Source organism: Grammomys surdaster, unplaced genomic scaffold, assembly GCF_004785775.1.
Source record: "Grammomys surdaster isolate TR1022 unplaced genomic scaffold, NIH_TR_1.0 172, whole genome shotgun sequence".
NCBI lineage: Eukaryota > Metazoa > Chordata > Mammalia > Rodentia > Muridae > Grammomys > Grammomys surdaster.
Window position 1 is genome coordinate 4,306,519 of NW_021604620.1, and position 26,621 is coordinate 4,333,139.

Here is a 26,621-nt window from a genome sequence, read left to right on the forward strand (position 1 = left end):
CAGAGGAGGTGTTTCTTCCAGAGAAGCCTCCGACCTGTTATCCCTCTGTGAGCTCCCAACATGCCCTCTCCGCCATAGCCACACTGCCATGCATTTCTCTAGTGTGCCACCCTCCTTGAGCCTGCTCCTTCTGCCTGGAATCCTTGGCCCCAGGCCTCCCTGTGCCCTACTCTCTTCCTTGAGTCTCCTCAGAGCCACCTTCCCACACGACCCAGCCACAACAACCTACTAGAACCCTGGCCTCTTCCCACTTCACCTCCTTGTCACTCAGATTCCACTGGGGTCACTTCTTGTGTTTATTGCATTAAAATCTAAGCTCCATGACAGCTTTTTTTTTATGTATTTTGAAAACTACAAAAAAAAAGTAAAAAATACAAAGAGAAACCCTGTCTCGAAAAACCAAAAAACCAAAAAAAAAAAAGAAAGAAAACTAATGATTCATTCCCATCTTTCTTTTTTTTTTTAATGACTTAACTTGTTTTAATGTAGTCTGCTATAAAAATGAAGACTTCTGCATGGCCTTACAAATGTTAATGACTAATTAATGCTGTGTTACACCTAGCACATTCCCATCTTTCTGTGTGCCCAGTGGATGATAGATTCTTAACAGATACTTATTGAAAAAAGAAAATAGAAGTTTTCAAACACAGTTTTAGTGTCTTCTTCAGATTGGACACTCCTGTCTCCAGCTCAGGTGGACTTTGTCACATGGCTTTTCCTGGAGACACATGAACAACCTTCTGTTCATCTCAGATATGGCACCAGTGACAGACTAAAGAAATGATTGCACTTGGGACCCCAGTAAGCTTACTGCCGTCACGGGCGAGCCAAAGGCAACTGCCACCCTAGCCTGGGTGAGGGTTCATGAAGAGTTACCCTTAAGATTCCCTGAAGAACTTGCAGGCAACTCCCACCAGAGCCTCCTCTCCCTCTGCAGATGTGTTCACTGATTAGAGAAACCTGGGAGAGGCCTTGTAAATTTTGTGACTTCCTGACCCTTGCAAGTTTCTTTAGCTTCCTGAGTCTTCCAACCCTCCCTCCCCCTCCAAGGGGGAAGTTTTCAGGTCAGAGGAGATAGTTAGGGAACGTTTTCACCAGGACTCATGAAGCATGAAGCAATCCACCTACCATGGTTGGGGTCTGCGGAGGAGAACACTGAACGTCCACATTAAACCTGACTCAGTTTCATTCCCTAGGAAGGCTGATTAATATAATAGAAAAGAAATCCTCAGTTGCTGGGTGTGGTGGCCAATGCCTGATCCCAGTGCTCGGGAGCAGAGGCATGCAGTTCTCCGTAAGTTCAGGACAGCTGGGGCTACACAGAGAAACCTTGTCTTGTCAAACCAAAAGAAAAAAAGAAAAAGGAAAACCCGAAAGAACCTTGTACTATCCTGAGGTTATCAGGGGTGCTGTTGTAGCCCATGCTGGCATCTGATCCTGCCCGTGAGTTACGTCAGACGAAACGGTCTGAGGAGCCTTCCTTGCCATCGCTGTCTCTTTGGGCAGGTGACCTTCCCATTTCCTGTTGAAGCAGTTGGACCTGGGTCAGGACCTTCTGCACGGAAGTTCACAGAAGCAGGGGTGTGCCCTCAGACCAGGAGCCTCTGTGGCCACCGGCTATGTTAGACAGGTCACAGAGAGAATGGCTGTGGGCGGGTAAACTCTAGCTCAGAATCCTTGGCAGGCAGTATCAGTGCCACACTCAACATCTTCAGTTTATCCCAGAGCGAATGGTCGCTCCTGGTTAGAGAGAGGCAAAGTCACTTGCTCAAATTCTTACACCAGGAAATTGCAGAGACAAGACTTTAGCAACCTCTTCACCCTGATGCTTCAGGACTTGGGTTCTAAAGACAAGGAGAGCACTGAATAAACCTCACTGGCCTCACTCACCCAGGCTGGTCTTGGTTTGTATTTCATGGGGGGAGGGGCTGAGCACAACAATCCCCAGAGCCTGACCATCCTGAAATCTAGCATTCTTGTGCTGATAGTGTACACGCATGTGTACACACTGCCCTCAGAGTGAGAGATGGTGTAGGGCCAAGGGAACTGACTCTAACTACTCGAATACTAGACCTCTTTCACCTGCCCACAGTCACCAGCCCCCTCCCATACCCCCACCTTTGCACAGACACTCGAGACTGGGACAGCCAGGGGTTGGGGGTGGGACAATGCCTGGAACTCTGCCCATAGAGAACAGGTCTCAGGAGCTCTGTGCTCCAAAGAAAGCCTCTCCCCAAGCCCTACGAGTAATCAGGGTCTCAGGAGAGTTCACAAAGTTTCTGAGTAGAGTAAATGTGGCACCCGGCCAGGACTAGGCCTACACAGCTGCCCCTGGAAGCCTTCCCCCACCAGATTTGACAGTCACCTGACGCACACTACTAAAACCTAGCTGCACAGAGCAGAGGGCCTCTCACCCTGTGAGAAAAGAAAGAGGAGAGGAAGATCCAGAGACGGGGAGTGCCATCCTACAGGTCAGCACAGGTCAGCACTTGAGCAAGCGTACCTCATTTCTGGCAGAACCTGGCTGCTTGGGCCAGCTTTGAGTCAGCATGCCCTTTCTGTCTGGCAACCCCAGGCCAGGGAGGGGACATGAGAGAGCTGCAGTGTGTGCAGAGGAAGCCAGAAGTGGGCCTGTTTCAAGTGAGCTTGGAGTACGCAGGGGCAGAACCTTCTATAAACCCTGCCATAGTCTTTTGTGCTAGAGGGAGAGGCCCTCCTGGTGGATAACGCCCTGGCTTAGAGCCCAGGACTCGGAGACAGAGATGACAAGAAGAAACGACGCTGGCGATGAAGCCATGCCAACTGCTGGTGTCAGGAATTCTCCATCTCAGGTGCAGGAGAGGAGCTGGGCTTGAGAAGGCCTGACTGACTCACTGAGGCGATGCGATGCAATGCAGAGTACCTACCTGCCAGGCTCCAGGGCAGGACCGAGGTGGGAGGTTCCAAGGCTCACGGAAGACTTGGAGAGTAGGACTTTTGAGAAACAGACGGGAAGTCAGGAAAGGGAATTTCTTGTCTTGCCTTTTCCCAGGCTCTGTCTACTACGGAGCCTTGCTCATCCCTCATGCAGTACAGCCCCCAGCTTGTGGAAGGGAAACCCCGGGGAGGGGGGGCAGGGGAGGCTTCCTAGAGCATCAGAATGGGAGCTGAGTGCCAGACAAGGAGCCAGCCCCACACTATGGGGTGGGGGTACATGAACATCATGTGGTTCTCTAAAACTCAGCCTTAACACTCAGAATCGGGGCTGCCCTCCACGTTTCACACGCCACGGAGGCCTGCTAGTTCTAGAAGAGAAAGAGCTGTTGTGAGCCGGCTAGCCTCTTCCAGGCTAACTGCCTTCAATATCAGGGGACCCTTGTCCAGGCAGCCTCACGGCAGGCCTTCCATCTTCTAATTAGAGGGTGAGGGGCTATAACTGCTTGCTATTACCCCTACCTTAACGAAAGTCTCCCCCAAACTCCCCCAGAAATGAGAAGTCTCCCGGAGCTAAAGAGAGGGGCTCCTCTCTTGAAAAAAAAAATCTAGATATTACTCTCCTCAAACGTGGCAATGTGGGCCTGTGCAAGCACGCATTTCTCAGAAGATAGACCAAACTGCCCGGCTAAACTGCCGCTTAAGCAGTGATTCCTGTCCCAGCTAAGACCCGATTCTGATTCTTTCCCACATCACCCACAACCCCAGTGAGGCCAGGCGCCCACAGGCAGGGCGTGGGGCAGGCAGCTCGCCGTAATGACAGGGCCTGTGGGTGGTGGCGGCGGAGGAAGCGGGAGGGATCTGACTATTTCTGGCCCGGGCGCACCCAGCTGGCCCGAGCCCCGGCCAGGGTTGGCTAGTCTTCCCGGCCCCCCGCTCAGTGTCCTTTCCCGGTCCCCTGGAGGGGGCGGGGAGAAGCGCCGGTTGGCGGGCCCTGGGGGCGGTGCGGTGTCCTGGACCCACCCCCCCAGCCGCCTCCCACTCCAGTTCAGTTGGGTCCTTGCACCGGCCTGCGCTAGGACCCCAGGCCGCTCCGTTGTTGCTCAAGTGAATCACGCCGCGTCCCCTCCAACGCGCGCCCCGACGGGCATGGACTCGGGTCGGGACTTCCTGACCCTGCACGGTGAGTGTCCTGCCCGCAGAGGAGACCCTCGGGAAAGCCTGTCCCCACCAGGGCGGCAGGGATAACAGTTCTTTCGGCTGCATTTAAATCACCAGAGAGACCAACTTCTTGTCCCCTTGCAGGATCCCGGAAAAACCTCAGCCCGCGCTGGGCACAATCTTGGGCGTTTCCAGATTTTCCCCCAAATCTGGCGCAAGAGATCGGGGAGCAGGGCAGACTTCTCTCGGGGATTTCCCCTTATCCTGTTCATAAAAGGCTGGGCTCCTCGGTCCAGATGACACCAAAGGGGTCGGGGAAAGAAGGGGACAGCATACTTAGACCACCAAGGTCTCTCTTCAGAGGCTTCCCAAAACACGGGTGCGCCCCGAGCGAGTCAGGCCTCGCGGGTGTGGCGGGTGAGGGTGTGAGGGGGTGGGGCGAGGAGGAGGTGTGCAAGTTTGGCTGAGGTCGGTCTGGCAGCCTCCGCTGCCTAGAACAGAAAACAGCGATGCCAGGGCTGGGAGGAGCAGCGCGATCTTTTTGCTGACCCCTCCTTGGCCAGAGTGGACCAGATCTCAGCTAGAGCCGCCTAGCAGCTTGGTCCTTTGTCCAGCCGGCTTTGTTTCTTCCCATCTGGGCTAGCTCTTCTCCTCATGGCTGTCCCTCTAGCACAGAGGAAAGCTCAGGCACCTGGGTGCTTGTCTTAGAAGCGTCCAGGGAAGGGAGAGGAACAACTAACTGGTATTCACGCATACTCTGGGGGAGGAACTTTGGGGAGTCTTTCCCTCTGACTCTTCAGGTTATCTACTAGCTCAGCAAAACCTGTTCCTCTCACATCTATCTGCTGCTTTACAGTATTTCTCACTTTGCTAGAGTATCCCTGAGATTGTAGGGTTTTTTTTTTAATTAACGAGTATTTGTGTGGGGGGGGGGGGCGCGCGCGCGAGGGAATGTGGGTGTATGGAGGTCAGAGGAAAACTTGCAGGAATCGCTTCTCTCCTTCTACCACGTGGGCTTAGGGATCAAACTCAGGTCACTGGGCTTTGCAATAATTGCCTTTACTCACTGAGACGTCTCACCACCTGGGCTGTAGATTTTTGTGCTCACCAGTCCTCTGCTCCGCTCCCCCTTGGATGTGTGCTCCGCAGGCAGCCCCCAACCTGGTTTGTGTTTGCCACTTAACCTAGATGAAGCTTGGGTTTCTCTAAGCCAGTTTGTCAGGCTGTGTTCCTGCCCTTCCCACTCACTGCTCCCTCGTTCTCTTCAGAGGTCAGAGATGCCACTACAGCTCCTGACACACTGGTAGGAAAAGAGTGGGTGGCTCTAGGTATCACAGTGGAGAGAGGCCTCTGTTCTCTGTCTCCATCTATTAGCTGTCTACCTACCCGTCTCTCCCCTGCCTGCCTCTCTCTGGCTGCCTCTGACACCACCATCTCATGAAACATGGGTCATGGAACAGGCTCTAACCTCAGTGTCTGTGCCGTTGTCTCATTTCTTTCCTGGGCCAGCCCTGGTATCTCCTGTACAGAGGAAGACACAGAGCCTCAGTCTAATATAGCAGAGGCTTGGCCAGCCTGGCCCATCCCATTTGAGACCAGCCTCCCATAGTCGTGACTCAGTCTAGCCTTTCCTGCAGGACTGGAATGTACACTGTGGCCAAGCTGACAGACCTGTGGGCCAAGCGTGGCATCCACAGTGACCTTCAGAAGCAGCTCCTGCACACACTGCTAACCAGATGGGGAAGGAAGGATGGGTGGGGGAAGAGTGTGGTCACCGGGACCTGTACTTGTTACCTGACGGGGAGCCTGCATTCCTTTCCACAGTGCAGGGCCCACAGCACCGGTCACTTTCTGGCTTGAGCAGTTAGGGGGCTGCTGAAGGGATGTCCTCAGTCCCATCCATTAGCTGGAGACCTATGGACTCTCCAAGAGATAGAATGTGGCTTCTGTCCTTACTTCTTACTCATACAGAGACGATGTTGGATAAAGGCATATATTGTGAAGACAAACAGCAGTGTTTTCTTCTCTCTCTCTCTCTCTCTCTCTCTCTCTCGTCAGCTAAGCCGTTTGACTTCTAGGTGCCTTGATCTCCTTGCAGGAGTCACCCTCACAAGCCAGGAGTTGTCTGGCAAGGGTGGGTAGATGATGGAACAATGAAGGCAAATGTGGGACCAGACACATGAACCAAGGGGCTCTTTCTACCACTGAAGCCTGCTAACTGATACCACAGGTCCCATCTTCCCCTGATACCCCACCCCTCTCTATTTTAGCTAAGCTTGGACTGGCATCCCCAGCAGGTCCCTGAAAAGACAGGACCTTTCCCTTCACTGAAGACATTCACTCACACTAACTTGCCTTACACCTGGCCCACCTGCCCTATTGCAAGAGCTGACATTCCGTAAAAGGGACAGGGAAACCCTGAAAGTCACAGGCTCCAATCCCAGCTTTGCTGTTTGCTATGTAACGTTTGACTTTCGGAGCCCTTTTCTCACCCATGGGATTGCAATCTATTTTTCCATGGAGGATGTTGCCAGGATAAAATATTAGTGGGGGCTGGGAACTTAACTTCAGCAGAGCTGCTTGGCAGGCACACATTCCTGGGTTTAGTCCCCAGCACCTTATGAGCATAGCATAGTGGCACAGGATTACAGTGCTGGCATTTGGAAGGTGGCAATCATTAGTTCAAGAGTGGCAATCCTCAGCTGCACAGGGAGTTGGAGGATAGCCTAGGATACACAAGATCCTACCTCAGACAAACAAAATGGACTTAGAAGTTCTGAGTTGCTTCAAAAGCCAGAAAAGTGATCACAGCAAGTAGGGGTGGCCAGCTCCTGACTGACGGGAGTTATGCTTCAAAGCTTTTGGGGATCTGGGCCTATGATACACACACATTGATCCGTGTTGTTAACTCTTTTGTGTCCCAGGCCACTTGAGGAGTCGGGAAGTCTGTGTATTTTCTCAGAACTGCATTCTGTTGTTGTGTGGGTTGTTCGAGGTTTGTTGTTGTTGAGGGGGGGGATTTGTTTTGTTTTTGAGACAGGGTCTCATTTTATACCCCAGACTGGCCTGCTCACTGTGTGGCACAAGCTGGCCTTAAACTCATAGCAATCCTCCTGCCTCACAATCCTGAGTAACAAACTTAGGATCATGTTCTTAGATGCATCACATAAAGTGCTGCAGAAGTCAAAGAAAATATAGCATATTGGGATTCAGTCACATCGGGTCCAGGTGGTTTTTGTTCTGGTTAAAAACCTGTCTATGTAGCTGGGCAGTGGTAGCATATACCTTTAATACCAGCACTTGGGAGGTAGAGGCAGGGGGTTCTCTGAGTTCAAAGCCAGCCTGGTCTACAGACAGACAGACAGACAGAGTTCTAGGAAGCCAGGGCTATGCAGACAAACTTGTCTCCAACAAACAAACAAACAAACAAATAATCAAAACTCCTTTACATGTTTTAAATTTTTTTGGTTTTTGTTTGTTTGTTTTTTTACAACATAGCTGGGCTGCCCTGTACTCTACTGACCCCCACCTCAAACAAAAGCTTCCCTGTGTCCACATTTCGGTTCATCTCCATGCCTGGCTCATTACTCGTGCTTCAGTGTGACCGCGGGCAACCTTCTTGCTCTGTGCTTCAATTTTTTGTTCTTACCGTGCTTCTCTGTGCCAAAAAACTGGCTTTGCTAGTGACTCAGTGTTGCTGCTGCAGTGAACCCAGTGGGGACCTCTTCAGGGACAGAGGGTAAGGGAGGGGTGAGTCAGGCCTCTGGGTGGTGACCTGACCCTCCTGCAGTGGGGACTCAATAATTGCAGAGTGAATGAAAGGGATGTTGTATGGATGAAAGGCCTCAGTGTTCCCGGGCACTCTGGCCACACAGTTCTGCACAAAGTTACAGTCTTTCCAATTTATTCTAGGTAAGCCTGCAGACTCCCTTTGAGGTCAGCATTTTCTTCTTCTCCTCCTCCTCCTCCTCCTCCTCCTCCTCCTCCTCCTCCTCCTTCTTCTTCTTCTCCTCCTCCTTCTCCTCCTCCTTCTCCTCCTTCTTCTCCTTCTTCTCCTTCTTCTCCTTCTTCTCCTTCTCCTCTTCCTCCTCCTTCTTTACAGTTTTACTTTTTTTTTTTGTAGACTTGCGTTTGTGCTAAGTGGTAGTGGCAGACACTTTTAACCTGGAGGCAGAGGTAGGTGGATCTCTGAGTTTAAGGCTAGCCTGGTCTATACAGAAAGAAATGCTGTTTCAAGGAGGAGGAGGAGGAGGAAGAAAAAGGAGAAGGAGGAAAAGGAGAAAGAGAACTGATTGTGTTTGCATTTGTTACCTTGAGGATCCCATTGCTTAGATATGGAGAAGGAAACCGGAGAGCAGGCAGCAGGCCTAGTCACAACAAATCAGTTGAATAATTGCGGATTAGAGATTTGGCGGGCTCCGGGCTCCGTTGTCTAGCTCCGGCTCTACCTCACCACCTCCACGTCTCTGTGCCACGAGGATTCCCTCTGCAGAGCAGTCTTCCCAGTCCTGATGCCTGAGCTATCTTGCAGAGTTGGCGTTGGCATTGCTTGCCAGGCTCTACGGCACACTTTATTCCAGTCCCCACCCTCACACACCCTCTCAAGTGGAGGTTCCTCCCGTCCCTGCCTGGACTCCGCCTTCCCCGAGCCGGAGCCTCCCTCCTGGGCTCCGCCTCTCCCTCCGAGTGCTTCCTGGCTGTGATTAACTCCACGTCGCCTTCAAGGCGGTGCCTGCCAGCCCTCTGGACCTGGGTTATGTCTGGCAGGCTCTGCCACTCTAACCCTCCAGCCACGCTTGTTACTCTAACACTCTGGAGGTGAAGGCACAAATATCCGGAATTCAAGGCCACCTCGGCCACACTGGGATATGGATGCCAACCTCCTAGGTTCTGGTTCCACTTCCTCCTCCTATTTTGTGCTCTCTCCAACCTCCCTAGCCCATGAACCCACCCCAGATTTGGCTCCGCCTCCCAGAATATAGCCCCGCCTTCGGAAAAGCGGCCCCGCCCCCTCCTCTGAAGTTCTGGCTCCGCCTTCTCAAGGCTAGACTGCCGGCCAGACTCTGCTGGCTTCTAAGCTGGGATTCACCCGGGCAAAGGCTTAGGGGAACACCATGCAGTGTCTGGGGGTCCCGAGTTGCAGACGGGGGAGCGTGAACCGCTCCCGGGAGCTCTACCTGCAGGAGCAGAGTCGCAAAGTGGCGGCGCTCAATGGACAGAGACTGGGTAAGGGATGCAGGGTACACCAAGAACCTGGTGTGAGGGAAGCAGACAGCAGCTGGAACAGGACGCTCCTCCCTTTAAGCCTCAGATTATCCATGTTTAATTCTTCCGCGGGGCTGTGTTTTCAGTGTGGGTGTGTGGGGTGAGTACTGAGAGAACTAGAAACCTACCCTTTCCTGAGCAGCCCAAACTCCATGCACCCTACTAACTCCAACCTTCTGGTTACAAACTCATCCATGGGTGTGTGATTCCCTGTAGAACTGGTATAACTATGCAACCCAGTGTGGTCTAGTATGATGGCGGACAAGTGGAGAGCTGAACAAGTGACAGTTGGTGACTCCATGGTTGGCTAAGTGATTTGGTCACACTGGTGGTATTGTGACACCGTCATATGGGGGGATGATAGTGTGTAATGTCATACACCTAAGTGTGACATTCTGGTACTTCAGGTGTCTGTGTGTAACCCTGTGTGACAGTGTACAGCTGACAGTGGCTGCTCATGACTGATGTGGCCGTGTGGCCTAGGGTGATGGAATGGTTGCCTTTCTGCTGTGGTGTGGGATTTCTGATGCTGTTACCCGATGGCTCTGTGACTTTTGAGTGTTGTGGCTGCATGTTTCATTGCTCTGACCCTTCGAGCAGGCTGCCTACTTCTGAGTCCCCACTCCGCTGTGCGACTTCCTTCAGCCTCGATTTCCTCCTCTGTAAAATGGGGATAATGACGCTGCCTTTCTACCTAGGGTTGTTGAGGGGATTAAACACATGTGCTGCCAACAGTAACTTATTCAATTATCAGCTGTCATTATGATGGCTGCTGTTATTATGATGGTGATGACATCCTGCCCCGTGTGTGGCGTTCCCGTGTGTGAAAAACAGTAACACGCGCTCCATGAGACTTTGAGGGTAGTTTGCACACTGTATCCCTGTGTGTAAGGTGGTGTCTGTGAGAACGTTTTTGATGATATGGTGTATCGTGGTGTAGCTGTGTATAAACATAGGTTGCAGTCCCAGCACCTCCATCATGCAGCATGGTGGGAACATGGGTAGAATGTCTGGTATTCCTGGATTCCCACCCTCCATGTCTTCTACATGGTCCCTTCCCTGTGATCGTTAGCCTGGAAAAGACTGGTGAAACCCCTGGGCTCACAGCTCACCCGCCCTCCCAAGGCTGAGGTGAGGGCTGGGTAAGAGGTTCCCACAGACTTTCTACATAAGAGAACAAGAGTCCTGTAGAAGGCCACCCAGAGGCCTCAGGATCAGGAAGCCCTTCCCATTCCATGGAGATACCCACCCAGATTTCCTAGTTCCTGGAGGGTGGGAGCTGTCACCCTACTGGTGCTTATCGATGTCTGACCCCACAGACTGGGCCACAGCCTGAGCCACTGCTGGCTCCAGGACAGGATAACCTTGTCATCCCTTCACAATGTTTTCCAGAATGAGAGGGTGGGGGCTTGCCCTCCATTTCCCAGCAGCCCTCATTCCCATCTGAGCTGTTAGCAGGAGCTTACTTAACTGTGTTCAACTCAGGGGGCAGGGTATTGACAGATGGTCAGGAGGAGCCCCTCCTTGTGTACCTCAACCTGAGAAGAGACAGTGGGATCTCCCAGCAGAGGCCAGAGGTGACCCTCTGCTCTGACAGTCTGGAAACTCCCTAATCTTCCCTCCATGTGAGACATTCAATGCGAGCCCCTTGTCTCCTCCCAGGTCTCCCCACGTTGAAGGAAAGCTGCCTGTACTGAGGTAGTGCATCTTCTAGCAATGGGTAGACACATGGGACAAAGATGGAGGCGTGTGGATGACTGTCACCTCAAAGGACTGGCAATAATGCTTTCTGGGACACTGTTCTTACCCCGGGGCAGATGAGGGAGGAGAGGCAAGGGGATGGGGGAAGACTTCTGAAGCTATAGGGGTGGATGTTCTCCCCAAAGCAGGAAGTTGGTGAGGGATAAGGAAGATGTAGGTGAGTGAAGCCTGGTCCATATTGGCTTGTAGATAATGTGTTGAAGGCCATAGGGGTGGCAGCGTGGATTAACTGGCAGGAGATACCCGTGGTGGAGGGTGGGGACTCAGAAAAGAAGCCAGTGGCTTGGTGACAATTCTCCAGCCCGAGCATAGATTCTGGCTCCTCAAACAGGTCAGAGTCCCTGATGCCACTTTTCTGTTGGGTCACGTAGTTTGAGGGACACATTTAGGTGTCCAATTGGCTTTGAGCAGATCTGGCTGCTGGACTGTGTGAGTTGTAAACACACACATGTGTGCATGTGCCCACACCACCTTATAGGTGTATCTGCCTCTGTGTTGCACTGGTGCGTTATTAAGGTGCAGGGTGCAGATTTCCTTTATCATCCTTAGGACAGACTTTGTGTGTGAATGGAGATTCCTAAGGGGCTTAGTGTCTTCCTGGTGCCTCCTGCCTGGGTCTGTCAGGACCCCGAGTACTCTGGAGCCTATGACTCAGGTCAAGCCACACAAGAGCTGGGTAGGAATGGGACAAGCAAGCAGAGTTCTGTCCTTCCCGTGGGTCCTGTCTCAGCTTCCGAAGAAAAGACTGAGCTCTGTCTTAAAGCAACTGTTTCCTGAGGAAGCCCAGACCCAGGACACTCAGTGGTCGGGGTCCAGTAGGAAAGACAGGGCCATCGTCCCAGCAGGCTGAACACAGTCCATAGTGGGCTCATCATTCTCTTCTGGGGACAAAGATCCGAGAATGGCTTAAGCAGATTCTAGTTAGAGGTTGGGGGCAGGGACATAGGGGAGAAGGAGGCTGGACTAGCATAGCCCCGGGGAACCCATGGCAGTAAACCCTGGGGTCACACAGCTGGCCAGGAAGTGTGCGGGGGAATTTAGGTACAGATAATGTTGGAGCCAGCGGAGGTGGGAGGTTATTTGCTCCGCAAGCCTGGGTTCCTTTCCAGCCGTGTTGATCACTTTCTTCCCTTCCTTTGCTTTGTTGTTTAGTTCCAGCTCACTCCACTCTGAGCCCCAGGCTCTTTCCCAGATCGCCCAGGCTTTTGAATTGTGCTTGTTCAGGGTTTAGACAAGTCGAAACATCTAAGTATGGGCTTGGGGCAGAGTGTAGCACAGTGGTCAAACACTTGTCTGCTATGCACAGATGCCCTGGGCTCAATAGCTACTCCACACTGGGGCAGAAAGTGTGATCTTAGGTGGGTAGAAGTCTTCCCTGTGAAGGAGGCACAGAACTGGCTGGTGGAGTTGGAGGGAGGAGTATATGGCTGAATAAGGATGAGGCTGGTGAGAACAGGCTCTGAGTGGGCAGAGGCCAAGGCCAGTGTGGGGCTGATGCTAAGAGGGACACTGTGGAGAAAGTGACATCTCACCAGCGTTGCCTCTCCCAGGGCTGCAGGATGACCCGGACCTTCAGGCCCTTCTGAAGGGCAGCCAGCTTCTGAAGGTAAAGTCCAGCTCGTGGCGTAGAGAACGCTTCTACAAGCTACAGGAGGACTGCAAGACCATCTGGCAGGAATCTCGCAAGGTCATGAGGTCCCCGGAGTCGCAGCTGTGTGAGTGCCCAGGGTCTCGTGGTGGGCGTGGTACAGGGTAGGGTGTAGGCCAGTCATGGACCGTGACCACAGGTGGGCCATGCATAAGGCTCAAAAGGAAGAAACTCGGGTTGTCTGGGGTCAAGGAAAGATTGGTGTTAAATCGTTTGTAGGGCCACCAAGGTTAGGCTGGTCACAGAGAGAAGCCATAGGAGAAGGTACATAACCGTGGCCACAGACGGGGACAGCTAGGCTCAGAAGCAACTGTGGAGCCGGACAGGGTGGTTTGAATGTATTGGTACCACCCAGACAATGGGTGGATCAGAGTAGTGGGGCCAAAAGCAAGGCCCAAAGTCCGGGGACAGATAAGGTACTTCCGTGCTAGTGGCTGGTATGTAAGGTGGGGCTCAGGAGGCATAAGTCTCCTGGGACTGAGCCATGGGAGGCTGGGGTGGAGCACAGGAGGGAGAGGAGAAAGGAGGGCTGGGGACTGTCCTTCTAGAGCGTCTCAAATACCCAGGGATAGAAAACTGAGGGGTAGGTGTGTGAATGGAGACAACCTCCTGAGAGGTTTGGGGTAGTTTTGCAGACGTACCCTTCAATGCAGGAACTCCCCAAAAGTTCTGTACGAGAGAGACATCACTTACACCTTTCCTGGGAGTGGGGGACTGGGGAGTTTAGCCAAGTACCATCATTAGAACTCTGTAACAGTGGGACAGGCTCCAGCCTGCACTGTCTGATATGGGAACCTCCAGCTCCAAGATTCTTGAATTCCCTGCTAGAATTAAAGGCATGCGCCACCAGGTGGTGTTCGCTGTGTTTGTTTGTTTTTAAAATAAACTTATTTATTTTATGTATAAATGCTTAAAGACACTGTAGCTGTCTTCAGACACAACAGAAGAGGGCATTGGATCCCATTACAGATGGTTGTGAGCCACCATGTAGTTGCTGGGAATTGAACTCAGGGCCTTTGGAAGAGCAGTCCGTACTTTTAACCACCGAGCCATCTCGCCAGCCCCTATTGTTGTTGTTTTAGAAGGCACAACATACAACCAGAGCTAGCCTTGAGTTTACCGTGTAGCTGAGGGAGGCACTCACCCTCACATCCTAAAGATGGATTCCTAACCCCTCTGCTGTAGCCTCCTGGTGTGCTCCTTTGGAGGATAGAACTCTAAAGTATTTCAGAAATTAGTCTGAAGGTTGGAGGTGTAGTTTGTTTGGTAAAACACTTGCCTAGCATGCAGGCAGCCCTGTCTGTCCCCAGCACTCATACACCGGGTGTGGTGGCGCATGCTTGTAACTTAGTATATGTGGGGTAGAGACAAGAGGATCAGAAGTTCAAGGTCATCTTCATCTGCATAAAGAGTTTAAGACGGATATTTCAGTCAAAATTTGTCTTTTAATAAAACAACAGAAAAAAAAAAGTTTAAGACCAGTTTAGGAATCCCTGTCACCAAAAAACAAACAAACAAAACAAAAAACAAAGCAAGCAAACAAACAAAACAGAACACAAACCAAAGCAAACAAGCAAACACAAAACAAAACAAAAAACAAAGCAAGCAAACAAACAAAACACAAACCAAAGCAAGCAGGCAAACAAACAGAAAACAAGAAAACCACCTTGAGATTCAAATCTGCCCCAACTAATGGCTCCTAGCACAGGAGTAACCCCTGACCTTGCCAGCATCTGTGAAGCCAGACAGGCTCCTACACTGGATTCCTGTCCTGATACAGGGTTTCCTGTACTGGTGGGTGGGGGTGGATGGGAACAGAGAGCTTTCACTGGAGTCCTGGTGGGTACATTTGAATGTGCACTTAGTGTTTGGAGGGAGACAGGGGACAGGGTAAGAAGAGAAGGCCCCTCCCTGTGCTCTTCCAGTAGGAACCGTCACTCAGGCTACCCTCCCCTGTAAACAGAGCCAGGTTGACATGGGGGTCAGATCCAGGGGCACTCGGGAGACTCGCTTCCAACTCAGAGATGACTGCTTCAGGTCTCATGTTTAGCAGGACTTGTTTGCAGTTATTTTTCCCAGGTAAGGGTTGAGGTTCTTGCACACAATGGCACCTTACCTCTGGGGAAACTGAGTCCAGATAATGGAGGAGTAACAGGTTCTCCTGTTTCTCTTTGTCCCTGTGTCCTGCTGAGACTCTCCAGTAGCTCCCTGTGCTCACTCTTTGTCCCCAGGAGCATTATCTGCAGTGAGGACAGCTGGCCTTTCTCTCCCTGGGCCTGGGGGCTCCACGGCCCAGGCTTCCTGTTTTCATTCCTGGCCCAAGGTGGCTCAGCTGCCGAGTGTGGGGCAAAGATGGATTAACCAGGGATAAGTTCTACATCCCAGATGGTGCAGGAGTCATGGGTCTCATTCGTCAGAGCCTGTGACCCAGTCAGGGCACATGGTACACGTGTAGCCCTGAGCGTGGCTGGGAGGCCCCTGGGACTCAGGGTAAGAGGTGTTTGGGGGAGGATCCAGACTGAATGGATGAGAAAGGCTGAAGACATGTGACTGGGGCTGTCCTGCTGTGGAGGGGCTCAGCACAAGCCACGCTGGTAAGGCTGGCTCTCAGCTAGGCTGTGGAAAATACACTGGGATGGCAGCACAGAAGGTCTTATTTGTCCCTAAGTTTGGAAGACTGACCTGATGGGAAGACCCTCCAAGCCTCCTAAGGGCGGAGTGATGTAATCTCCTAGACCCCCAGGAATAGCAGAGTGAACCCACTATGGACTATGTCTGATCTACTGGGGTGGCCTTGTCTGTCCCTTACAGCTGAGCCCCCTAGGTCTAGTATCCCTCAGAGTACAGTAGCTCTAACGCGGAACTCAGCCTTTCCGGAAGCTGAGACAGGCCCACTAGGACAGAACCCTGCCTCCATCTCCCTGTCCTGCTCAGCTCTCTCAGAGATGCAGACTGGTTTCTGCTCTACCTCTTGGGACCCTGGAAGGTGGGGCCCTTCTATACCCTTCTGCCAAAGTGCTCCCTAAAGCCAGAACTCATGCAGTCACACACGGGAGTGAACACATCGATTTTCTCTCTGGCGTTGGGATTCTGTCCCTAGACCCCAGAGCCAGGACTGTCCAAAGTGGTCAGGGGAGAGGGAACTGAAGGCTATGATAGCTGTGGGGGCTCAAAAATCGGTGTGGTCTGGAGGGTGCGTGACCTCTCTCTATCACAGGTTCCAGATCACAGTGGAGTCTCTCAAAGAGGCCTGCTTTAGGCTTCTGCTACCTGGTTCCTTCATTTCTGTGACCATGATGGACCAGTCCTTGCTGCCCTTCCTATCCTGCCATCTCTGCCTCTGGGCCTCCCTGTGTGTTCCCACTCTGCCCACTGCTGCCTTGTGCCCTTTCTATACAGTGTTTTCATTCTTCCACTCTGCTCTCATGTCCTCCTCCCTGGACCCACGCTCTGAGCCCCAAGTCTGGCTGTGACACTAGGCTGTGGTCTTCTCTTCGTGGCCATGGCTGTGCCGGGGCAGTCATTTACCCCACAGCCTGTTCTGCTGAACTATCCCCTCTTTGCAGTCTCCATTGAGGACATTCAGGAGGTACGGATGGGACACCGCACAGAAGGCCTGGAGAAATATGCCCGAGACATACCCGAGGACCGATGCTTCTCCATTGTCTTCAAGGACCAGCGCAATACCCTAGACCTCATTGCCCCATCTCCAGCTGACGTTCAGCACTGGGTGCAGGGCCTGCGCAAGATCATCCATCACTCAGGCTCCATGAACCAGCGGCAGAAGCTGCAGCAGTATCCTCCTGCAGGCAGTGGGTCTTGGTTGGGTGTGGGATGTGTTATGATCAGTTGTGCCACTGTAACAAAATGCCAGAGTGTGTCAGCTCCTGTGCTGTTTGCTGTGATCGTTGGCAAAACAAATCAGGAGACGAGGGGATTGTTTTATGTTTTAGGAGAATGTAGTCAACCATGGCAGCAAAGCCATGCAGTAGGAACTTGGAGTGGCTGGTGACATCGTGCCTTCAGTCAGGAAGCACAGAGAAAGAGACAAACACTAATGTGCAGTTCACATCCTTCTTACTCAACCTGAGACTTCAGGGAAAGCAGTGAACCTCATTTCTCTCCTCGTTTAATCTCCTGACACTCCCTCAAAGATACATCCCACTGGGCACCGCAGGGACTGGGTAGTTTGCCCAACACTAGTGTATTTCTTCGGGTACTAGCATGTCTGGTTCTGGTGAGGGCCCTCTCTTTGTTTGCAGGTGGCTGCCTTTTCTCATTCTGCCTGTCATAAAGAGAGAGAAGGCTCTCCTTTATAGGCACCTAACCTTTGGTCAGGGCCCCACCTTCATGTCCTCATCTGTCTCTGATGACCTTCCAAAGACTCCTATCTCTGAAGTCATCCTACAAGGGGTTGCTGTTTCATCTATGAATTTTAGGAGTTCTCGTTTTAACCCACGGCAGAAGGAAAAATACGGAGGGCCTTCTGATTCAAGGTCATCAGCTCTGTCTCCCCGATTTTCTCTGTGAGCAGTGTGGAGGTGGGCACCTGAGAAGTGGGGTGGGGTGGATTGGGACAGAGGTGAGGTGATATAGTCACTTTTTTCAGGGTTACTGCCCTCAAAGACTTGGAAGGCCATGGCACTCTCCTGAGCCGTGTCTTGGGAAGCGATACTGGGACCCCAGTGTTCAGATCTGCCTGCGGGCTGAAGACAGTGGATCAGTCTGACTCACTGATGCAGCTTCTGTGTGAGATTAGGCCGGAATCAGTTCCCCTTTTTTGCTTTATTTGCCTGAGACAGGTTCTAGGCTGGAACTTGTGATCCTTCTGCCTTTTGAGTGTAGGAATCACAGCCTTTCCCATCATGCCCTGCAGCATCCCCTTTTATGACAATTTTATAGAGGGATAATCCACATACCATAAAATTAACCCACATGTTGAACCTAGGGCTGGGACAGTGGTTCAGTCAGTAAAGGACTAGCCATGCAAACATAGGGACCTGAGTTTGAGCACAGCACACACGTGAAAGCCAGGAGTGAGGCTGGAAAGACATTCAGCCACGGCTCAGGGGTTAGGAGCTTATACAGCTCTTCCAGAGGATCCAAGCTTGGTTCCCAGCATCCATTTCAGCTAGCTCACTATGGCCTGCCTGTAACTCCAGCTTCGGGGAACCTGATGCCTCTGGCCTCTGAGAGGTACCTGTACTCATGTGCATACACCTACACACACACACACACACACACACACACACACACACACACACACGCACTTAAAATAAGATAAAAAAAATTTAAAGCCAGATATGATGTACACGCAACCTCAGTAGAGACAGGTGGGTCCTTGGGTCTTCCTGGCCAACCAGCCTAGACTAAAAAGTGAGTTCCAGGCCAGTGAGAGACCTTGTCTCAGAGGACAAGGCGGACAGCACCGGAGGACCAATACCGGTGGCTGGCCTTTAATCTCCACATGCACACTCGTGCACATGAACAGACACACCCGTCACGGTTGAATCTGATTCCATGTGTCTTCACATACTTAGAACTGTGCTGCCATTCCTATCCCGATGTTAGAGCATCATTGCCCTCTACTGCCCCCCATGCTCTTTCATATTTCCCTCCAAACCCAGGCCTAGGTAGCCACCATCTGCTCCCGAATACATCACCCTCTGTGGACTTGTTGTAGACACAGAGACCTGCAGCCTCTCCCTAGTGGCTTCTTCTTCCTAGTGTGTGTCCACACTCATTCACTCTGTACTGTGGTTCTGCACTCTGTTCCTTCCGGCATCCTAACAGGTATTCCACCATATGGATGCACCCTTCCATAACTCCTAACTTATCTGTGACTGGGGCTGTGAGTCCATTCCACTCTCAGACTCTCATCTGCAGTGACAACTTGAAAACACATGTTGTGTGAGTGTGTGTTCTCATCTTTCTTGAGGAAAATTGCTAGCTTATATGGTAACTTCTATGTTTAACATTTTTTAAAAAAGATTTTATTTTAAGTGTGTATGTGTTTTACCTACATGTATGTCCATGTACCATGTCTGTGATGATACCAGAGGAGACCAGAAAAAAGTATTGTATCCCTTGAAACTGAAGTTACATGCTGTTGTGAGCTGTCATGTGGGTGCTAGGGATTGAACCCCAGTTCCTCTGGGAAAGCAGCCAGTGCTCTTAACCACTGAGCCGTCTCTCCAGCCCCTTGTTCTAGTTTTAAGTATGTGTCTGTCTCAGTGTGTGCATATTATGGCCATGTGTGTGCAATGCCTGCAGAGATCAGTGCAGGACGCTGGATCCCTGGAGTTCAGTTAGGGGTCATTGTGGACAGCTCCATGTAAGTGCTGAGAACTGAATTCTGGTCCTCTGAGCCATCTCTCACATGTTTAACTGTTTGAAAACCTGACAAATCATTTTCCAAGGAGGTTACAACAGTTTAGATTCCCACCAGCAATGTAGGGAGGGTTCCATCTTTATGTCAATAACATCTCCAGCTCTTAGGTGTCTCTTTGATTACAGAAACTCTCTTGGCTGTGAAGTAAACCTCTGGTTCATTTTCTCCTCGCTTTTGTGTGTGCTTATGTGATAGGAAATCTATTTTCTCTTTGCACTTGGATATGCAGTCATTCCAGCACTGTGCATTGAGACTTTTTTTAAAAAAAGATTTTTAAAATTTGTTTTATGTAAGTACATTGTCACTGTCCTCAGACACATCAGAAGAGGGCATCAGTTCCCATTGCCCCATGTGGGAATTGAACTCGGGACTTCTAGAAGAGCAGTCAGTGCTATTATCCTCTGAGCCATCTCTCTAGCCTGAGACTTTTTTTTTTAACAATTATTTTCATTACATTAGTTGTTTATTGTGTGTGTTTGCATACTTGTCACTTGTGTGTGTGGTGGTCAGAGGATAACTTGTGGGAGTCAGTTCTCTCCTACCTTATGGGTCCTGGGGATTAAAATTGGTTGTAAGGGGCCTGTACTTGCTGTGCCAGCTCATGGGCCTGAAAATATATTATCCTGTGGAGTATTCCCATGGAACTGTCCACTGGCTGTGAAAATGAGTATTTACTCTGGACTTAGTTCTGTCCATTTGTCCGTCTGTCTGTCCTCCCATGCAGTACCCTTCCACTCTCTTATTTCCCGTAACTTTGTAGTTTGCTTCATAATCCACAAGTGTGAATTGTCCACGTCTGTTCTTTGCTTTGTAAGGTTGCTTTGGCCAGTCTGGACCTCGTGGCTTCCCACGTGTATTTTAAGGTCAGTTTGTGACAGTTTCTTGAAAAGAGGTCAACATCGTTTGATAGGGACCTTAGGTTGATCTGGAGACTTTTCAGCGTGAAAATAAGTCTTTTGCTCCATGGACGCGGTCAGATGTCTTTACACTTGATTATTTTTTTTTCCACTTGTTGAAGATTTGCTGTGTGTGTGTGTGTCCACAAGTGTGTAGTGCCTGCAGAGGCCAGAAGAAGATACCAGCTCCCCCGGAGCTGGGGTTATAGGTGGTTTTGAGCAATCTGGTGAGGACGCAGTATCTTAGGTCTGGTCCTCTGCAAGAACAGCAAACAGTCTTGGGTGCTGATCCATCTCTCCAGCCCCCAGTCTTTTTCCATTTCTTTTAATAACATTTTGTGGCTCTCAGAATTTTAAGTTTTATACTTCTTCTTAAAAATTTCAAATAATCTTAATAATTTTGGTGCTATTATAAATTGTGTAGTTCTGGCTGTTTTGGAACTCACTCTGTAGCTCAGCCTGTTCTGGAATTCAGAGATCCACCTGCTTCTGTCTCCCAAATCCTGGGATTAAAGGGACCGCTGCCTGGAACTTCTTGGGTTTTTATTATTGTTTGGTTTTGGCTTATCCGTTTTGAGACAGAATCTCAAGTAGCTCATACTACCCAGAAATTTGCTATGTGGCTAAGGATGACCTAGAACTCCTGATTCTTCTGCTACAACCGTCTTTCGGGGTGCTGAGATTATAGGATGCACCGGCCTGGCCTGGGGCTTAGACTTTTTTTTTTTAAGTTATGTAGCATTTCTTATGCTGCCTGTGCTGTTGTTTCACATATAATTAGATTCCAATGTCTTTTTTTTAAAACACACCCATGAAGTTTATCCTCTTGTTTGACTCAGTGCTCTAATTGTGAGGACTTGCTAGGAGGACCGCCCACCCCAGCAGTTCCTCAGCATCTGAAGGGAGAAAGTGGGGGTAGGGTGGGGGGAGTGTGTGGGTGCAAGCATGGGGCCCGAGACGTCCTGTACAGGATGACTTGATCCAGGTTTGAGTTTGCATGGGATTTCTCCACTTTCTGATCAGTGGCTGGAAATGTGTGTTTCCAGCCTCAGGTACCAGAAGCACACTGGCTGACAGTTTGAGAGCCCCAGGCTGATATCAGCCCAGTGGGAGGTGACAGGGAGGGGAAGTTATTGACTGGGTTCCTTCCCTGTAGTCTAAATGTCTGCAGTGAACCTTTTTTTATAGTAAATATTTTCAAACGTCATCAGGTTTCAGAATGAACAAACGGAAAAAGACCTCTGGCTGGGTCTAGTGGTGTAGTCTTGTAATCCCAGCTACCATAGACAGAAGATGAGGCTGGGGAATCACCCATTCAAGGCCTAACCGGAGTAAGGAGTGAGCTTACGATTGGTGTGGGTAATTTGGACAGCTCCTGACTTAAAATACAAAATAAACGCAGGACTGCGGTCGGTCGAGTGCTGTGTAAGACCCGGCTCAGTCCCTAGCACCAAACAAGCACGTCAACAAGCAAGAGAAGCAAGGGAAAGGAGGGGAAAGACCCATAGTAAGGAAGGTCTCCAGGTCCAGCGCCTGCTTTGTGGTCACGTGACCACGGGCAACCCCAGCGGCTTCTCGGCTTCTCGCTGGGATCCTGGTTAGGCTTCGGACTGCTGTGTGTTTTCCTGACTGTTCGCCCAGCTGGATTCACTCCTGTTTGCGAAAGGCTGATAAAAACAAGGATAACAAGATGAACTTCAAGGAGCTGAAGGACTTCTTGAAGGAGCTCAACATACAGGTGGATGACAGCTACGCCAGGAAGATCTTCAGGGTGAGCTGGCTCGGTGTGTAGCTGTGGGGCCTTGGGCCTGGCCTGAGGCCAGCTCTGAGCCCTACCCATGGGCTGTGCTGGGTTTGCAGGAATGTGACCACTCCCAGACAGACTCTCTGGAGGATGAGGAGATTGAGACCTTCTACAAGATGCTGACCCAGCGGACAGAGATCGACCGTGCCTTTGCAGAAGCCGCAGGTTCCGAGGAGACCTTGTCGGTGGAGAAGCTAGTGACGTTCTTGCAGCATCAGCAGCGGGAGGAGGCAGCAGGGCCAGCCTTGGCTCTCTCTCTTATTGAGCGCTACGAGCCCAGTGAGACTGGTGAGGGCCCAGCAGTCCCAGAGCCAATGGCTGGGAGACTGATGGAACTACAGACAGACAGACAGACAGACAGACAGACAGACAGACAGACAGACAGACGTGCTGCAAGGAGCCAGCCCCAGGGTTGCTGACCAGTGTGTAAGCAGGTAGATGGGAGAAAGAGCTCAGTGACTGCCCTGTCTGGGCCTCATTTTCCTCCAGTTCCTTCCTCAAGGGGCATTGAACATTCCTACCCCAAGACATAGAAAGAAGTGCCTGAGAAAGCCAAGGTTATTTTTACTTCCTTCTTCATTAGATACAGCTTTGATCCACTTTGACATGTGACTTAGAGAAGACAGAGGCCTGCTCAACACTTCCAGGCCAGCCTGGTTAGCTTAGTGAGTGAGACCCAGTCTCAAAGTACAGAGAAAGGAGGGCTTGGGGACATGGCTCAGTGGTAGAGTGTTTGTGTAAGACCCTGTGTTCAGTCCTCAGGATCACGCACTCTAGGGACACAAAGGAGATGACACCCTGACTTTGGGACTTTTAGAATAGGAGGAAGGAAAAGAGACAGGGCCTCACCACTCTGTAACCACAGTGTCACTGGAAGACCACGACTTCTGCTCCTCAGAGCTGCAGAGGACTGGGTGGGCAGGCAGAGTGGAGAAAAGACTTTTATTTCCACAGTGGTAGGCAACTAGCTCTGATTAGAAATGGTGGCTTCTTCCTACCTAGCCAAGGCCCAGCGGCAGATGACCAAGGATGGCTTCCTCATGTACTTGCTATCGGCTGATGGTAACGCCTTCAGCCTGGCACACCGACGTGTCTACCAGGACATGGACCAACCACTCAGCCACTACTTAGTGTCTTCTTCCCACAACACCTACTTACTGGAAGACCAGCTCACAGGGCCCAGCAGCACGGAGGCCTACATCCGGTGCGGCCCGGGGAACTGTTAGGGGCAAGTTGGGGTTGGGACCCGGGAGGGGGTCGGGAGGGTCCTAGTCTAACTGTCACCACTCTGCAGGGCTCTGTGCAAAGGCTGCCGGTGTTTGGAACTGGACTGCTGGGATGGTCCCAACCAGGAACCCATCATCTACCACGGCTACACTTTTACCTCTAAGATACTTTTCTGCGACGTGCTCAGGGCCATCCGGGACTACGCTTTCAAGGTTGGCTGTGGCACCCTTGAGAGTGAGGAGAGGACACCAGGGGTGGACAGTCCCTTCTAACTCATCTTGGGGCTTCTAGGCATCCCCTTACCCAGTCATCCTGTCCCTGGAGAACCACTGCAGCCTGGAGCAGCAACGAGTCATGGCACATCACCTGAGGGCCATCCTGGGGCCCATGCTGTTGGACCAGCCACTGGATGGGGTTACTACAAGCCTGCCTTCGCCTGAGGTACAGAGTGGGTACCCCTAAGGTGGGGAAGTGAACCTGGCCTGGAGGCCTACGCGAGTCTTGACCAGTCAGCCATACATCCCCAGCAACTGAAGGGCAAGATCCTGTTGAAAGGGAAGAAGCTGGGCGGGCTGCAGCCTGTCGTTGGGGAAAACGGGTCTGAAGCCACTGATGTGTCTGACGAAGATGAGGCTGCTGAAATGGAGGATGAGGCTGTGCGCAGCCAAGTGCAACACAAGCCCAAGGTTCTAGGGGAAGCTGTGAGGGTGGGGAGACCCCGGGGCCCTTCCTGCCCCATTGCCCACGGGATGGTTGCCTTGCCTCCTTGGTTTTTCTGTGACTGCCATTCAGACCCTCTGCCCCCCTTTCTCTGTGTCTGTCCTCTCTCTCTCTCTCTCTCTCTCTCTCTCTCTCTCTCTCTCTCTCTCTCTCTCATCTGGGTTTCTGGTGCTCAGTGTCCACCTTGTCCTACCCTACCTGTGGCTCTAACCTGGGCCTCCCCACGGCCTCCAGGAGGATAAGCTAAAGCTGGTACCGGAGCTCTCCGACATGGTCATTTACTGCAAGAGTGTCCACTTTGGTGGCTTCTCCGATCCTAGCACCTCTGAGCAGGCATTCTATGAGATGGCTTCCTTCTCTGAGAGCCGTGCCCTCCGGCTGCTACAAGAATCAGGTGAGCCCCTGTCCCTGCCGACACATGATCCTGGGCATCTGGACTGGTCAAGACTGGGCCTACCCTCCAGCCCTACAGGGTCCCGAGTTGGCATTTCCTGCTTTGTGTGCACACAGAACTGGTGGGGTGGGTGGGTAGCTGTGTCTTTAGCCCACCAAGGCCTTCACTGCCGACCCGACCCCACCTGTTCTCAGCAAACAGTTTTGTCCGCCATAACGTGAACCACCTGAGCAGGATCTACCCGGCTGGGTGGAGAACGGACTCCTCCAACTACAGTCCTGTGGAGATGTGGAATGGGGGCTGCCAGATTGGTACGTTCTGGCTGGGGTTGGAGGGAGGTTAGAGAGAGCACTTGGCCTTGATGTCCAGAGCTCTGAAGGTCACAGGATGAGAGGTGGGGGTGGGGGGCTGAGAAGGTTTGGATGCAGGCCAAGAGCTGAACATGGAAATTGCCCAGCCAGCAAGTCTGTGTCTGGTGTGCACTCCAGCCATTTTGAGTTTTGGGGGAACGGGGGTCACAACTGTCATTCCAGCACTTTCTGGGGGTGAGTGTGGGTTGGGTGGGTCAGGAGTTCAGGCTTATCCTTGTCTACTTAGTGAGTTCAAGGCTAGCCTGGGCTACATGAGACCCTATCTCAAACCCCAAAAAAGAGAGGCTGGGGAGATGACACAGTCAGCAAAATGTCTGTCATATAAGCAGGAGGTCCTGTGTTGGGATCCCTACCTATGTAAAAGCACAGGGGTGATGACACTCAATCTGTAATCAGCACCAATGAGGCAGAGACAGACTGAGCTCCGAGCTGGCTGGCCAGCCAGCCCAGATGATTCAGTAGGAACCCTGTCTCAAAAACTAAAGTGAAGACCAATTGAGAAAGGCACCAGGCATTGATTGACCTTTGGCCTCTGCAAGTACATGCAAACATACATGTGCACACACTCACATGACACACACCTATATTACACACCGTAACCACACACACACATACACAAGAACACGTGGTCAGTGTGGTGGGTCAGCAGGGTGCTGAGAGGGCAGAAGACACTGGACCCTTGGATTCTGCTCTAACTCCTAGAGGAACCCAGATGCTAGTGCACTCTGAGCAGGCTGGGCTCTAGGACTCTGGGGCCAACCCACAGCTTGTGACTGCTTTGTTCCACCCGTAGTGGCTCTGAACTTCCAAACCCCTGGGCCAGAAATGGATGTTTACCTTGGCTGCTTCCAGGACAATGGAGGCTGTGGGTATGTGCTGAAACCCGCCTTTCTGAGAGACCCCGACACTACCTTCAACTCACGTGCCCTGACTCAGGGGCCCTGGTGGGCTCCGAAGAGGCTCCGTGTCCGGGTATGGCCAGACACAGGGGGCATGGCAACCTGTGGAGATCCGGTCCCACTCACTGCCATCCCTGAGCGCTCAGTCTCTCCACTTTTCCTTAGATCATCTCTGGACAGCAACTGCCAAAGGTCAATAAGAATAAGAATTCTATCGTGGACCCCAAGGTCATAGTGGAGATCTACGGTGTGGCCCGGGATATGGCCAGCCATCAGACAGCAGTTATTACCAATAATGGTATAGTATAGCATGCACTGGGCCTGGGTTGGGCCCGGCTGCTGGTGCCGTTGACCTGGCTGTTGATACGGTTCCTGCCCGTCTAGGTTTCAACCCTTGGTGGGATACAGAGTTTGAGTTTGAGGTAGCGGTGCCGGACCTTGCCCTCGTACGCTTCATGGTAGAGGATTATGATTCCTCTTCTAAGAACGACTTTATTGGCCAGAGTACTATCCCCTGGAACAGCCTTAAGCAGGGTGAGTGTTGGAGGGGAGGAGCCCGCCAAGAGCAATGGGCGGGGCCTGCCAGGAGCAATGGGCGGGGCCTGGCTTCTCTTAACCCACAGCTCACTGTACCTTGAGCTACCTTGAGCATCCTCTCCCAGTGACCGGAACTGTCCTTTCCCACTAGGGTACCGCCATGTCCACCTCTTGTCTAAGAATGGAGACCAGCATCCATCAGCCACTCTCTTTGTGAAGATCTCCATCCAGGACTAAGCCTGGGTGTCTGATGCAGTCCGTCCTGAGAGGGCGGAGCTGTGTCTACACCTCAGGCAAGGCTTGCACCATTGCACCGACCTCTGGCGCGGAGCTTGAGGCACTGAACCCTCAGCTCTAACACAACGCCTGAGCTTCTGCCTCTCTGGGGGTTTAGGAGCAGTCCAGTCCCCGGAGTAGCCCAAAATTCCGTTAGGAACAACACTGCATCCCTCTCCCTACCCTCTAACTGACTTTAGGTTGTTTTTATAGAAAAAGAAAAAGAAACAAAAAAAAATCATAAGATGAATTCTTTTAGTCTCTTTACCTAGACACCAGAGTTCCTCAAGGTCTACGTGCATATCCCTTACCACGGTCATAGGGTCGTGTGAAGCAGGCAGTGGGAAGGGAGGCTTTC

The 26,621-nt window shown here is 51.6% G+C and overlaps 1 protein-coding gene across 1 annotated transcript; it reads left to right on the plus strand.

The window, feature by feature from the left end:
* Positions 1-3,848: 3,848 nt before the first annotated feature.
* Plcd1 (phospholipase C delta 1) lies at positions 3,849-26,513 on the plus strand. The gene is made up of 15 exons (XM_028767282.1): positions 3,849-4,096; positions 12,651-12,815; positions 16,315-16,543; positions 21,677-21,806; positions 21,896-22,127; positions 22,842-23,043; positions 23,134-23,278; positions 23,358-23,507; positions 23,594-23,752; positions 24,021-24,180; positions 24,375-24,491; positions 25,345-25,523; positions 25,616-25,748; positions 25,835-25,984; positions 26,139-26,513. The coding sequence occupies exons 1-15, from the start codon at positions 4,063-4,065 to the stop codon at positions 26,222-26,224; spliced, it is 2,271 nt and encodes a 756-aa protein (XP_028623115.1). The 5' UTR covers positions 3,849-4,062; the 3' UTR covers positions 26,225-26,513.
* The last annotated feature ends 108 nt before the right edge of the window (positions 26,514-26,621 follow it).

Coding starts and splice junctions, on each gene's coding strand:
- Plcd1 (XM_028767282.1), top strand. CDS start 4,063: ATGGACTCGGGTCGGGACTTCCTGACCCTGCACG. Junction 22,128..22,841: donor CTACGAGCCCAGTGAGACTG/GTGAGGGCCCAG, acceptor CTTCCTACCTAG/CCAAGGCCCAGCGGCAGATG. Junction 23,279..23,357: donor TCCGGGACTACGCTTTCAAG/GTTGGCTGTGGC, acceptor TGGGGCTTCTAG/GCATCCCCTTACCCAGTCAT.